At 45.5% G+C, this 15,467-nt stretch overlaps 1 protein-coding gene across 3 annotated transcripts in view; it reads left to right on the top strand.

The window, feature by feature from the left end:
* The window catches only part of LOC110532571 (actin-like protein 6A), a 39,982-nt gene that overhangs the window by 2,313 nt on the left and 22,202 nt on the right, over positions 1 to 15,467 (top strand). Inside the window, exons 3-14 of one of the 3 annotated variants that reach the window (XR_005034911.1) lie at positions 432 to 606; positions 2,120 to 2,220; positions 4,161 to 4,258; positions 4,569 to 4,663; positions 5,669 to 5,790; positions 6,977 to 7,066; positions 7,266 to 7,327; positions 7,438 to 7,552; positions 7,651 to 7,731; positions 7,911 to 8,006; positions 8,119 to 8,205; positions 14,383 to 14,769. Coding sequence is in view for 2 of the 3 variants with exons in the window: in XM_036937135.1 (XP_036793030.1) it covers positions 432 to 606; positions 2,120 to 2,220; positions 4,161 to 4,258; positions 4,569 to 4,663; positions 5,669 to 5,790; positions 6,977 to 7,066; positions 7,266 to 7,327; positions 7,438 to 7,552; positions 7,651 to 7,731; positions 7,911 to 8,006; positions 8,119 to 8,205; positions 14,383 to 14,463 (1,203 nt within the window). In the remaining variant the exon portion in view is untranslated. Of the gene's footprint in view, positions 1 to 431; positions 607 to 2,119; positions 2,221 to 4,160; positions 4,259 to 4,568; positions 4,664 to 5,668; positions 5,791 to 6,976; positions 7,067 to 7,265; positions 7,328 to 7,437; positions 7,553 to 7,650; positions 7,732 to 7,910; positions 8,007 to 8,118; positions 8,206 to 14,382; positions 15,006 to 15,467 lie in introns of those variants that run through there. The other 2 variants (XM_036937204.1, XM_036937135.1) reach the window with 2 other exon arrangements.

Genomic DNA, 15,467 nt, shown 5'->3' with positions numbered 1-15,467 from the left:
AGGAGGAAGAATGTGAATCAGTGTATAATTATCCAGTTGTGAGGACAGCAGAGTTGATCTGCAGTCCATGATGATTTACACCCCTATCACATGACAGCCAGCGAGGCTTGTTGACTGTGTCACTCGCTCCATCTACGCGCTTCGGCGCACACACACACGCACTACCTCAGATAGGCCTACACACCTCTTTTGTTCTGCAGCTACACCAGAGTCGAATAGCCTACTAGAAAAGGTTTGGCTCCAATATATTTAGTCATTGTCATGATTCCTCGCGTCCCTCCTGTAGTATGCAAGCTCGTGCTAGGGGCAAAAAAATATATTTTATTTTCGGATAACATTGTCTAGAGGGCGATTTTTATATGTACAGAATCATGATAGGACAAAAGTTGACATCACCCAACCCTAAAATACACATTTATTGGTGCCCGTAGGCCGACTTCCCCACGGTGATGGGCGTGACCCTGGACAGGGAGGATGGTAGCACCCCGATGGAGACGGACGGCGGGGACAAGGGCAAGCAGGGCACCAACTACTTCATCGACACCAACCAGCTGAGGGTGGCCCGCGAGAATATGGAGGTCATGTCACCGCTCAAAAACGGCATGAGTGAGTCTCTCTCCCCCGTCATGTGATCATGGACAATGTGGAAGTTGTATTGACAGCATTCTGCCCGGATGAAGTAAAAGCCAATGCTGTGACATGGCATGCAGAGCGTATAGGCCGAACAGGTAGTGGGAATGCCAGATAATGCCTTCAATATCTAGGACAATGCACAATGTTTTGTGAAGAGGATCCTTGTCTGGACTTTCACTGACCTGAGAATCTTCCTGCGAGATTAACACAAACGGCAGTATTGACATGTCCGGAAGTTTTGCCTTTCTGAAATTGTCTATACTTTACCACTAACAATATACTTTATTGTCCATTTAAACATTGACATTTGTTTTGTGAAGCCAGCATATAAACACACAGAAAAACAACACGTTGACATGTTCAACAGTCAACACAGTGATTTGGAAGTTAATGGAGAGGATGGTCTCTGTTAGAAAAGAGAAATGATGGTTGGTCATTGGTCAGACTGAGAACCATCATGGAATGTATTGGGTGTCTTTCTCCTGAACTGTCCATGGTGTTTATTTGATGCCCTATTTAAAACATTGTTATTTATTTTTTATGACAATGCCATTTCTGACTTTTCTGCTTACGTGATCCTGACTTTAATGTGAATTCAGTACGTGGGCTATTTTAGAGGAAAGTGTGACAAAGATCTTAATAGGCTCTGAGCAGCACTATATATCAGAGAGCTCCTTGGAGTGCTGCCCTGGATTAGAATTCACACATTGCGCTTAAATTAGCCAAGTTCATCAGTCTATTTTCTCCAGTATCCGACCTAGCAATAGAGATGAAAGATGTAGGTTAATATAATGTAGTTGTGTGAGGAGACGTAAGTATGCACACCTTTTTTAAAGGTCGAGTCAGCGATATGACGTAGATGCACAAGGTAAACAGCACAGTGGGTCAATTTCCACAACAACAAAGAGCGTTGGAGCGCGAGGCTAAACTTCCACGCTGTTTTTGTCACGTACCTACCATTCTAACAGTGTGAAGCAAACCCATGTGCAGTTACTGTATGGGTGTGAAGTCTTGCATCTCGCTCATCTCAAAATCTGCGGTGGTGCTCGTGGCGACGCCATGTTTGCTGTTAAGTATTAACTATTCAACAGTACCAGGCTTTATTGCAGGTGACCTGCATGACTTGCCCAAAGAGAGAGGACTGGACACCCCTCAGAGCCTGGTTCCTCTCTAGGCTTCTACCTCGGTTCCTGCCTTTCTAGGGAGTTTTTCCTAGCCACTGTGCTTCTACATCTGCATTGCTTTCTTTTCGGGGTTTTAGGCTGGGTTTCTGTATAACACTTTATGACATCGGCTGATGTGAAAAGGGCTTTATAAATACATTTGATTTGATTTTGATCATTTTCTATGGGTATTTTATACAAGGAAAACTACCTTGGCCCAACCCCTTGCCTACGTGATTTCTTGTGGGGAAATTTGCACTGGTTACCATGACATCCTCTAACTCGGTACATTGGTCTTTTTGTTTGTTTTGTTATCTGTGAAGTCGAGGACTGGGACAGCTTCCAGGCCATTCTAGACCACACCTACAAGATGCACTTCAAGTCAGAACCCAGCATCCATCCTGTACTCATGTCAGAAGCCTCGGTGAGTAGGCCTCGCCTTCGGTTTTGGCATTTAGATCACACGCAGACTTAATAGTACATAGGTTTCATGATCAACTCATTCAGTATGTCGCGAGCCCAATGTACGTTGGAATGAGTGCACACCGACAGCCAGTAGTGCACACCGACAGCCAGTAGTGCACACCGACAGCCAGTAGTGCACACCGACAGCCAGTAGTGCACACTGACAGCCACACTGATAGCCACACTGATAGCCAGTAGTGCACACTGATAGCCAGTAGTGCACACTGACAGCCACACTGATAGCCAGTAGTGCACACCGACAGCCACACTGATAGCCAGTAGTGCACACTGATAGCCAGTAGTGCACACTGATAGCCAGTAGTGCACACTGATAGCCAGTAGTGCACACTGATAGCCAGTAGTGCACACTGATAGCCAGTAGTGCACACTGATAGCCAGTAGTGCATACCGACAGCTACACTGATAGCCAGTAGTGCACACTGACAGCCACACTGATAGCCAGTAGTGCATACCGACAGCTACACTGATAGCCAGTAGTGCATACCGACAGCTACACTGATAGCCAGTAGTGCACACTGACAGCCACACTGATAGCCAGTAGTGCACACCGACAGCCACACTGATAGCCAGTAGTGCATACCGAGAGCTACACTGATAGCCAGTAGTGCACACCGACAGCTACACTGATAGCCAGTAGTGCATACCGACAGCTACACTGATAGCCAGTAGTGCACACTGACAGCCACACTGATAGCCAGTAGTGCACACCGACAGCCACACTGATAGCCAGTAGTGCATACCGACAGCTACACTGATAGCCAGTAGTGCACACTGACAGCCACACTGATAGCCAGTAGTGCATACCGACAGCTACACTGATAGCCAGTAGTGCATACCGACAGCTACACTGATAGCCAGTAGTGCATACCGACAGCTACACTGATAGCCAGTAGTGCATACCGACAGCTACACTGATAGCCAGTAGTGCACACCGACAGCCACACTGATAGCCAGTAGTGCATACCGACAGCCACACTGATAGCCAGTAGTGCATACCGACAGCTACACTGATAGCCAGTAGTGCACACCGACAGCTACACTGATAGCCAGTAGTGCATACCGACAGCTACACTGATAGCCAGTAGTGCACACCGACAGCCACACTGATAGCCAGTAGTGCACACCGACAGCCACACTGATAGCCAGTAGTGCACACCGACAGCCACACTGATAGCCAGTAGTGCACACCGACAGCCACACTGATAGCCAGTAGTGCATACCGACAGCCACACTGATAGCCAGTAGTGCACACTGATAGCCAGTAGTGCACACCGACAGCTACACTGATAGCCAGTAGTGCACACCGACAGCCACACTGATAGCCAGTAGTGCACACCGACAGCCACACTGATAGCCAGTAGTGCACACCGACAGCCACACTGATAGCCAGTAGTGCACACCGACAGCCACACTGATAGCCAGTAGTGCACACTGACAACCACACCGACAGCCAGTAGTGCACACCGACAGCCACACCGACAGCCAGTAGTGCACACCGACAGCCACACCGAAAGCCAGTAGTGTACACCGACAGCCTGTAATGCCCTCAATGTCCGCAAGGGGATCAGCCATGATTTTTGAATGAAAACTAACCACTGTGGAGTTACTATATTTTACAGTATAATATTTGGTTTTCTGTAGTATTCAGCCTATGGGGTCCTGCTGGTTCATTGTACACTGATATCTGGCATTAGGCACCAAACAAAGAAAATGCTCTGAAACAGAAGGTATTATCTGTACTTGTTCAACAAGAAACGCTAGTTCATGTTTCACTTTCAAAATGTTTTGCTATGGTGTGCCTTGTAAAAACAAAAATTGAAAAAAGAGGGTCGTCATGGTTTTCTCTTCCGTTTCCCCTTTTTTCTCTTATCTCTGCAGTGGAACACACGAGCCAAGCGGGAGAAGCTGACCGAGCTGATGTTTGAGCATTACAACATTCCTGCCTTCTTCCTGTGCAAAACGGCGGTGCTGTCTTCGTATCCTTACACAGTGAATTTAAATAATATAGGGATGTTGTCGGGAAGGCTAATGAAGTGGTGGCTCGATGGCGCGTCACTGTAACAAAACACTAGTCAAATGACACGAGCCATCTGCTGTTTAATCACCCCAAAATCTGTTTTCTTTGAATTGTTTTATTTATTTAACCACTTTAGTCTCCTAAAAAAATAAAAACTCAAACATTCTCAGTAGTTGTTTGCTAATAGTGATTGTTTGCTAATTGTTCGGCCTAAAACAATCATCTCTGTAGAAACGCCCCTTCTGTTCCCTTAACTCTGAGTGTCTCAGCTTTGCCAATGGACGATCCACAGGGTTGGTGTTAGACAGCGGAGCCACACACACCACAGCCATTCCAGTGCACGACGGTTACGTGCTTCAGCAAGGTCAATTGTCCAGCTCTCTCATCGCACTCTTTTCTATTTTAGTTTGCCTGGATTTTATTATCCACATCATGTACAAGTCTTAAAAGTGATGGATAAACTCTGACCAGTATGAGTGATGGAGGGGCGCGTTGGGGTCGTCTGAGGGGCGCGTTGGGGTCGTCTGAGGGGCGCGTTGGGGTCGTCTGAGGGGCGCGTTGGGGGTCGTCTGAGGAGGGGCGCGTTGGGGGTCGTCTGAGGAGGGGCGCGTTGGGGGTCGTCTGAGGAGGGGCGCGTTGGGGGTCGTCTGAGGGGCGGCGCGTTGGGGGTCGTCTGAGGGGGGGCGCGTTGGGGGTCGTCTGAGGGGGGGCGCGTTGGGGGTCGTCTGAGGAGGGGCGCGTTGGGGGTCGTCTGAGGAGGGGCGCGTTGGGGGTCGTCTGAGGAGGGGCGCGTTGGGGGTCGTCTGAGGAGGGGCGCGTTGGGGGTCGTCTGAGGGGCGCGTTGGGGGTCGTCTGAGGAGGGGCGCGTTGGGGGTCGTCTGAGGAGGGGCGCGTTGGGGGTCGTCTGAGGAGGGGCGCGTTGGGGGTCGTCTGAGGAGGGGCGCGTTGGGGGTCGTCTGAGGAGGGGCGCGCGTTGGGGGTCGTCTGAGGAGGGGCGCGCGTTGGGGGTCGTCTGAGGAGGGGCGCGTTTGGGGTCGTCTGAGGAGGGGCGCGTTTGGGGTCGTCTGAGGAGGGGCGCGTTTGGGGTCGTCTGAGGAGGGGCGCGTTTGGGGTCGTCTGAGGAGGGGCGCGTTTGGGGTCGTCTGAGGAGCGGCGCGTTTGGGGTCGTCTGAGGAGCACAATGACACAATGCCTCCATTCAGAATAGTGCAAAGTCGATTCAGTGTTCTTGGCCTGTGTATGTCATAGTTGTTATAAGCCTTCATAATAGGTGTCTAAATGATTGGAAGGGAAAAGCGTTTTGATGTTCTGATCAATTATCCTTTCCTCAACTATCCAAGTGACACGTTTTTATGTTCTTTTATTTCAGGCATCGTCAAGTCTCCCCTTGCTGGAGACTTTATGAGCATGCAATGTAGAGAGCTATTTCAAGAGTTAAATGTTGAAATAGTCCCTCCTTACATGATTGCATCAAAGGTGAGACCTGCTAAAGTAAGTCAAAACTGCTCATTTCAGAGATTCCACATCTCACTTTTTGGTGCTATTGCTCACGTTATGGTGGTGGGGCATTTGTAAGTATAGAACTTAGATATTAAAAAGAATAAAAATATTCAGATTGTCTCATGTATTTCCCTTCATCCACTACGTTTTAGTTTCATTAATCACTTTTGTCATAGTGTAACATATTCAAAGGGGGATTTTATATTGGGTTTGTTTGAGAATCTGCATGTAATATTAATTTTGTCTAGATTTGTGCTTTGTAATTTTATGTTTGGCCAATAACAATTAATACAGAGATGCTCTAACTCTGGTATTTTGTTCCCGTACATTGCATGCATGAGCATCGAATTGACATGCGCTATAAATTGGGATAGATGGAATCCGTTTAATCAAGTCTTCACCAAAAGTCCTACATTGATGAAGGAATTTCAATTAAGGCCAATTTCTATTGTCCTATACTTGTATTCAAATTAATTGAAATGAGCATGTCGCACAGCGTGCTTGAAAAAGTCATAATCTACAAAACGTAAAGCAAGGAAATATCTATCATTTAATAAGCTCTGGAAGGAAGAAGCCATTTTAGCACGAAAGAAGAAACCATGATAGGAACCATACTTCACAGGAATCCCATCCTTCTTTCATGCCTTGATTTTTCATATCACAAAATGTGCCGTTGTTCTGAGATGGTCTTCACCATCACCCGTCAGACTCTGAGATGTGATTTCTCTGAATTAATCAGGAATTCCTCAGATTCCGACCTCAAAACGCTGTTTGCCTTTTATCCCTGGCTCTCTTTTATTTTTTATCTCTTCCTCCTCCTCTAGCCTGGTCCCAGATCTGTTGGTGCTGTCTCGCCAACTCCTGCTGTCATTTTCATTGACGGCACAAGCAGATCTAGAACCAGGGTACTTGTCCGTTATGACAATGTGACTGCAGATCTAGAACCAGGGTACTTCTCCACTATGACAACGTCACTGCAGATCTAGAACCAGGGTACTTGTCCACTATGACAACGTCACTGCAGATCTAGAACCAGGGTACTTCTCCTCTATGACAACGTCACTGCAGATCTAGAACCAGGCTACTTGTCCACTATGACAACGTCACTGCAGATCTAGAACCAGGGTACTTGTCCGTTGTGACAACGTCCCTGCTGACCTTGTGTTTCTCACTGTAGGATGCTGTACGTGATGGAACCCCAGCCAGCTGGAAGAAGAAGGAGAAACTACCTCAAGTCACCCGGTCCTGGCACAACTACATGTGTAATGTAAGCAGCTTTGTGTTCTAATCATAAAACAGAAAGTCCTAAACAGTCCAACGTAGGTGGTCGGTGCTCCATCACCATAACATATAGATGTGTGATGTTAACCGGTCTTCATCATTTCACATTTTCCTAATGTGAAATATTCGTTACTGTACTGCTAGAACAATTTATTTCATTTTTTTTTTTGTCCCCCTGCCTCCAGACTGTGATTCAGGATTTCCAAGCGTCCGTGCTGCAGGTTTCAGACTCGCCGTACGATGAACAGTGAGTCCGCCATACTCCCGTTCTATCATGTCACAATAACCACCACAGAATAGTTCTCTCCCTTTTCTAAGGGTTCATTTTCATTGTGTTGAAATGTAATCCTCCTACAGAGTTGCAGCCCAGATGCCCACGGTTCACTACGAGCTGCCCAATGGATACAACTGTGACTTTGGGGCAGAGAGGCTGAAGATTCCAGAAGGCCTTTTTGACCCTTCCAATGCCAAGGTAAGAATCGCTTGAATGCCAAAATGCATCAATCATTCTCTTTGACCGGACCTGTCTGAAATGTGGTGTTCTTGGAATGTTCCGGTTCTCCTCCACAGGGTCTGTCTGGCAACACTATGTTGGGAGTCGGCCACGTGGTGACCACCAGTGTGGGAATGTGTGACATCGATATTCGGCCGGTAGGTGCCCACATTAAAGACCTATCACGTTACTTGTTTTGGCTGCCATGGTTACTAGGCCTGTGTATTTTGTGATTGATACGTGATCTATTACTGTTATTCGGAATTACATATTGAGGCCAGGTGACCTTTATTCCCACAAGAGGTTGTACAGAACTGACCTTTGTCCTTTGTCTCAGGGTCTTTATGGTAGCGTGGTGGTCACCGGCGGCAACACACTCATCTCGGGCTTCACGGACCGACTCACCAGAGAACTCTCTCAGAAGACCCCCCCTGTGAGTGAAGCACTAAAATATTTCTTGTTTACTTATTTTGTCCATTTCTTAGCAAATGTTCCTGTCCACAGTTCCTGTCGGTGTCTAATTTTGTCTTCTCTCCTGTGTTCAGAGCATGAGGCTGAAATTGATAGCCAACAACACAACGGTGGAGCGCAGGTTCAGTGCCTGGATAGGAGGCTCCATCTTGGCATCACTAGTGAGTTCACATCCATGTATACAGGGCATTCAGAAAGTATTCAGACCTCTTGACTTTTTCTACATTTTGTTACGTGACAGCCTTCTAAAATTGATTAAATTGTTGTTTTTCTCCTCATCAATCTACACTTTACCCCATAATGACAAATCAAAAATAGTTATATTTATTCCATTTTGCAAATGTAAAAAAAAATATACACTGCCGTTCAAAAGTTTGGGGTCACTTAGAAATGTCCTTGTTTTTGAAAGGAAATCACTTTTTTTTGTCCATTTTAAAATAACATAAAATTGATCAGAAATACAGTCTAGACATTGTTAATGTTGTAAGTGACTACTGCAGCTGGAAACGGCAGATTTTCGAATGGAATATCTACAGTTGAAGGCGGATGTTTACATACACCTTAGCCAAATACATTTAAACTCAGTTTTTCACAATTCCTGACATTTAATCCCAGTAAAAATTCCCTGTCTTAGGTCAGTTAGGATCACCACTTTTATTTTAAGAATGTGAAATGTCAGAATAATAGAAGAAGAAATAATCATTTATTTCAGCTTTTATTTCTTTCTTCACATTCCCAGTGGGTCAGAAGTTTACATACACTCAATTAGTATTTGGTAGAATTGCCTTTAAATTGTTTAACTTGGTTCAAACGTTTCAGGTAGCCTTTCACAAGCTTCCCACAATAAGTTGGGTGAATTTTGGCCCATTTCTCCTGACAGAGCTGGTGTAACTGAGTCAGGTTTGTAGGCCTCCTTGCTCGCACACGCTTTTTCAGTTCTGCCCACATATTTTCTATAGGATTAAGGTCAGGGCTTTGTGATGGCCACTCCAATACCATGACTTTGTTGTCCTTAAGCCATTTTGCCACAACTTTGGAAGTATGCTTGTGGTCATTGTCCATTTGAAAGACCCATTTGCGACCAAGCTTTAACTTCCTGACTGATGTCTTGAGATGTTGCTTCAATATATCCACATAATGTTCCTACCTCATGATGCCATCTATTTTGTGAATTGCACCAGTCCCTCCTGCAGCAAAGCACCCCAACATGATGCTGCCACCCCCGTGTTTCACTGTTGGGATGGTGATCTTCGGCTTGCAAGCCTCCTCCTTGTTCTTCCAAACATGGTCATTATGGCCAAACAGTTCTATTTTTGTTTCATCAGACCAGAGGAAATTTCTCCAAAAGGTACGATCTTTGTCCCCATGTGCAGTTGCAAACCGTAGTCTGGCTTTTATATGGCGGTTTTGGAGCAGTGGCGTCTTCCTTGCTGAGCGGCGTCTTCCTTGCTGAGCGGCATTTCAGGTTATGTCGATATAGGACTCGTTTTACTGTGGATATAGACACTTTTGTACCTGTTTTCTCCAGCATCTTCAAGGTCCATTTCTGTTCTGGGATTGATTTGCATTTTTTGCACCAGAGTACATTCATCTCTATGAGACAGAACGTGTCTCCTTCCTGGGTGGTATGACGGCTGCGTGGTCCCATGTTGTTTATACTGGCGTACTATTGTTTGTACAGATGAACGTGGTACCTTCAGGTGTTTGGAAATTGCTCCCAAGGATGAACCAGACTTGTAGAGGTCTAACAATTTATTTTCTGAGGTCTTGGCTGATGACTTTTGATTTTCCCATGATGTCAAGCAAAGAGGCACTGAGTTTGAAGGTGGGCCTTGAAATACATCCACAGGTACACCTCCAATTGACTCAAATTATGTCAATTAGCCAATCAGAAGCTTCTAAAGCCATGACATCATTTCTGGAATTTTCCAAGCTGTTTAAAGGTACAGTCAACTTAGTGTATGTAAACTTCTGACCCACTGGATCATTTTGGACCTAAGGATCATTTTGGACTTGGCGCTCCGGTACCGCTTGCCGTGCAGTAGTGTAACCGATGTGAAATGGCTAGCTAGTTAGCGGGGTGCGCGCTAATAGCGTTTCAATCAGTGAGTGTCACTTGCTCTGAGACCTTGAAGTAGTTGTTCCCCTTGCTCTGCAAGGACCGCGGCTTTTGTGGAGCAATGGGTAACGATGCTTCGAGGGTGGCTGTTGTTGATGTGTGCAGAGGGTCCCTGGTTTGAGCCCAGTTAGGGGCGAAGAGAGGGATGGAAGCTTTACTGTTACAGTAGCAAGTCTACGACTTGTGGGACTGGAGTCTTAGACAAGTTTTTGGGGCCTTCTGACACCACCTAGTATATAGGTCCTGGATGGCAGGAAGCTTGTCCCTAGTGATGTATTCGGCTGTATGCACCACCCTCTGTAGTGCCTTAAGGTTGGATGCCGAGCAGTTGATGCAACCAGTGCTCTCGATGGTGCAGCTGCATAACTTTTTCAGGATCTGGGGACCCATGCCAAATCTTTTCAGTCTCCTGAGGGGGAAAAGGAGTTGTCGTGCCCTCTTCATCAGTGTCTTGGTGCGTTTGGACCATGATAGTTTGTTGGTGATGTGGACACCAAGGAACTTAATTCTCAATCCGCTCCACTACAGCCCTGTTGATGTGAATGGGGGAGTGTTCTGCCCTCCTTTTCCTGTAGTCCACGATCATCTCCTTTGTTTTGCTCATGTTAAGGGAGAGGTTGTTGTTCTGGCACCACACTGCCAGGTCTCTGACCTCCTCCCTATATGCTGTCTCATCATTGTCTGTGATCAGGCCCACCCGTTGTGTCGTCAGCAAACTTAATGATGGTGTTGGAGTCGTGCTGGCCATGCAGGAGGGGACTATGCACACACCCCTGAGGGCCCCCCATGTTGAGGATCAGTGTGGAAGATGTGGTGTTGCCTACCCTTACCACCTGGGGGTGGCCCTTCAGGAAGTCCAGGGTCCAGTTGCAGAGGGAGGTGTTCAGTTCCAGCTTTGTGGGCACTGTGGTGTTGAATGCTGAGCTGTAGTCAATGAACAGCATTCTCACATAGGTGTTCCTTTTGACCAGTTGGGAAAGGGCAGTATAGATCACGATTGATATTGCATCATCTGTGAATCTGTTGGGGCGGTATGCGAATAGAAGTGGATATATAGGGTTTCTGGGATGATGGTGTTGATGTGAGCCTTGACCAGCCTTTCACAGGCTATGGGGTAATAGTCATTTAGGCAGGTTACCTTCACTTTCTTGGGCACAGGGACTATGGTGGTCTGTTTGAAACATGTAGGTATTACAGAGGTTGAAAATGTCAGTGAAGACACTTGCCAGTTGGTCCGCGCATGCTCGGAGCACACGTCCCTGTAATCCATCTGACCCCTTGTGAATGTTGACCTTTTTAAAGGTTTTGCTCTGATTGGCTACAGAGAGCGTTTTCAGTCGTACCGAACAGCTGATGCTCTCATGCATGCCTCAGTGTTGCTTGCCTTGAAGCGAGCATAAAAGGCACCTAGCCCGTCTGGCAGACTTGTGTCACTGGGCAGCTTGCGGCTGGGTTTCCCTTTGTTGTCCGTAATAGTTTGCAAGCCTTGCCACATCCAACGAGCATCAGAACCGGTGTAGTAGGATTCAATCTTAGTCCTGTATTTACGCTTTGTGTTACGCTCGTCGTCGGAATGAGGAGACCAAGGTGCAGTGTGGTAAGTGTACATCTTACTTTATTAGATGAACACCAAAAAAACACCAAAATATAAACAAACATAATGCTCATAAGTATGATCCCCAATCAGAGACAACGATAGATGGCTGCCTCTGATTGGGAACCATACCAGTCCAAACAAAGAAATAGATCACCTAGATTGCCCACCCTAGTCACACCCTGACCTAACCAACCACTTTGCCTGTTTGATGGTTAGTCTGAGGGCATAGCAGGATTTCATATAAGTGTCTGGATTAGTGTCCCGCTCCTTGAAAGAAGCAGCTCTAGCCTTTAGCGCGGTGTGGATGTTGCCTGTAATCCATGGCTTCTGTCGGGGATATGTACATACGGTCACTGTGGACACGACGTTGTCGATCCACTTATTGATGTAGCCTGTGACTGAGGTGGTATACTCCTCAATGCATGTGGATGAATCGCAGAACATATTACAGTCTGTGCTAGCAAAACAGTCAACATATGACAACAAATGAATGCAATCTCATTTAATGAGGAAAATTATCTTGGGTTGGAGAAGCTTTGTTGAAAGACTGTGGGAAGATGCAATGCCTTTGGAGGCAGCCGTGCTGCAATCTAGACTTACTGGAGAGGTTCAAACATGTCTTCACATGGTGTTCGGGACCTTGACAAGGAGATGTCATTCAGCTGAGACAGAACGCCACCTACCAATATGTTGACCTCAAGGGACATACAGTGCCTTGCGAAAGTATTCGGCCCCCTTGAACTTTGCGACCTTTTGCCACATTTCAGGCTTCAAACATAAAGATATAAAACTATTTTTTTGTGAAGAATCAACAACAAGTGGGACACAATCATGAAGTGGAACGACATTTATTGGATATTTCAAACTTTTTTAACAAATCAAAATCTGAAAAATTGGGCGTGCAAAATTATTCAGCCCCCTTAAGTTAATACTTTGTAGCGCCACCTTTTGCTGCGATTACAGCTGTAAGTCGCTTGGGGTATGTCTCTATCAGTTTTGCACATCGAGAGACTGAAATTTTTTCCCATTCCTCCTTGCAAAACAGCTCGAGCTCAGTGGGGTTGGATGGAGAGCATTTGTGAACAGCAGTTTTCAGTTCTTTCCACAGATTCTCGATTGGATTCAGGTCTGTACTTTGACTTGGCCATTCTAACACCTGGATATGTTTATTTTTGAACCATTCCATTGTAGATTTTGCTTTATGTTTTGGATCATTGTCTTGTTGGAAGACAAATCTCCGTCCCAGTCTCAGGTCTTTTGCAGACTCCATCAGGTTTTCTTCCAGAATGGTCCTGTATTTGACTCCATCCATCTTCCCATCAATTTTAACCATCTTCCCTGTCCCTGCTGAAGAAAAGCAGGCCCAAACCATGATGCTGCCACCGCCATGTTTGACAGTGGGGATGGTGTGTTCAGCTGTGTTGCTTTTACGCCGAACATAACGTTTTGCATTGTTGCCAAAAAGTTCAATTTTGGTTTCATCTGACCAGAGCACCTTCTTCCACATGTTTGGTGTGTCTCCCAGGTGGCTTGTGGCAAACTTTAAACAACACTTTTTATGGATATCTTTTAAGAAATGGCTTTCTTCTTGCCACTCTTCCATAAAGGCCAGATTTGTGCAATATACGACTGATTGTTGTCCTATGGACAGAGTCTCCCACCTCAGCTGTAGATCTTTGCAGTTCATCCAGAGTGATCATGGGCCTCTTGGCTGCATCTCTGATCAGTCTTCTCCTTGTATGAGCTGAAAGTTTAGAGGGACGGCCAGATCTTGCTAGATTTGCAGTGGTCTGATACTCCTTCCATTTCAATATTATCGCTTGCACAGTGCTCCTTGGGATGTTTAAAGCTTGGGAAATCTTTTTGTATCCAAATCCGGCTTTAAACTTCTTCACAACAGTATCTCGGACCTGCCTGGTGTGTTCCTTGTTCTTCATGATGCTCTCTGCGCTTTTAACGGACCTCTGAGACTATCACAGTGCAGGTGCATTTATACGGAGACTTGATTACACACAGGTGGATTGTATTTATCATCATTAGTCATTTAGGTCAACATTGGATCATTCAGAGATCCTCACTGAACTTCTGGAGAGATTGCTGCACTGAAAGTAAAGGGGCTGAATAATTTTGCACGCCCAATTTTTCAGTTTTTGATTTGTTAAAAAAGTTTGAAATATCCAATAAATGTCGTTCCACTTCATTATTGTGTCCCACTTGTTGTTGATTCTTCACAAAAAAATACAGGTTTATATCTTTGTTTGAAGCCTGAAATGTGGCAAAAGGTCGCAAAGTTCAAGGGGGCCGAATACTTTCGCAAGGCACTGTATATTGACAGTGTGTTAGTGCTCTCGCCACAGCGAGGCAGCAGCCTCCACTGAGCAGCTCAGCAGCAGCCTCCACTGAGCAGCTCAGCAGCCTCCACTGATATATACTTCTACTCTATTGCAATGCTTCTGGTCTCTTGCACACTGGGATTTGTCTATTTGTTTTGGGATTTGTGTGTTGGCCTGTTTTGAAATAGTTTGATAATAACCTACTACTTTGACCTAATGCACTTCATCAATGATGGTGGTTGTATTGTTTGGGATTTGTACTGATAAGCATCATGTTGTCTTACTCTAGGGAACTTTCCAGCAAATGTGGATCTCAAAACAGGAGTACGAAGAGGGCGGGAAGCAGTGCGTAGACAGGAAGTGCCCTTGATCGACCACCAACAGCACCTGCTGCCTCCAGAACTCACAATAACATGTCTAGTTTAACCTTTTACTGTGAGCTCAGGAACACCCAAGGACGGTAGTTCTGTCGATTTAAAAAAACGTTTTTTTAAAAACTGGATAATCGAATCTGCCTTTATCATTTTTTGTAGAAAACATGAACTATAACGAACCGTGTCACATATTCCATTGCTATGAAAAGGGTGAAAGGCTGAGTTCCTTTTGACTCCATCTTCAGTATGCCATTTTCAGTTTGTTTATGGACCTTATATTCTGATCTCAACCTTGTTGACAGGTAAGAAACACTTGGTTGGTGTATGTGTCTTATCCAATGGGTTGTCAGGTGAACGTTGAAGATGCTTCTTGGAGGTGATCTAATGATGTCATTGAATCGCTGTCATTGAGTTGCTCACTGGACAAGACAATTATTCACTGAAAATTAAATCTGTCTTTCATTTCACTTATGTTGATACTTGATTGGCTATTTGCTGTCTTTTGAAAATACAAAAATAAATATAACTGTTTTATGAAGCACTTGTAGACATTCATTGTTTTCAAAATCATATTTTCAGCAAAACAGATACATACTTTTACAATATGACGTGATATGTAAATGATTGTCAAAAGGCTCCAACCACCCAAGTCATAGACTGTTCACTCTGCTACCACACGGCAAGCGATACGAGAGCACCAAGTCTGGGACAAAAGGCTCCTTAACAGCTTCTACCCCCAAGTCATTAGACTGCTGAACAGCTTCTACCCCCAAGCCATTAGACTGCTGAACAGCTTCTACCCCCAAGTCATTAGACTGCTGAACAGCTTCTACCCCCAAGCCATTAGACTGCTGAACAGCTTCTACCCCCAAGTCATTAGACTGCTGAACGTTAATTAAATGGCCACCTGCACTATTTGCATTGACCCCCTTTGTTATTGATGTATTTTTCTAATTGTTTTCCACTGACTCTCTTGAATTGGCTCGATGCACATTCACTA

The sequence above is a fragment of the Oncorhynchus mykiss genome, chromosome 1 (genome assembly GCF_013265735.2).
Source record: "Oncorhynchus mykiss isolate Arlee chromosome 1, USDA_OmykA_1.1, whole genome shotgun sequence".
Lineage (NCBI taxonomy): Eukaryota > Metazoa > Chordata > Actinopteri > Salmoniformes > Salmonidae > Oncorhynchus > Oncorhynchus mykiss.
The sequence above is the reverse complement of the archived record's forward strand: the minus strand, read 5'-3'. Positions and strand labels throughout refer to the sequence as shown.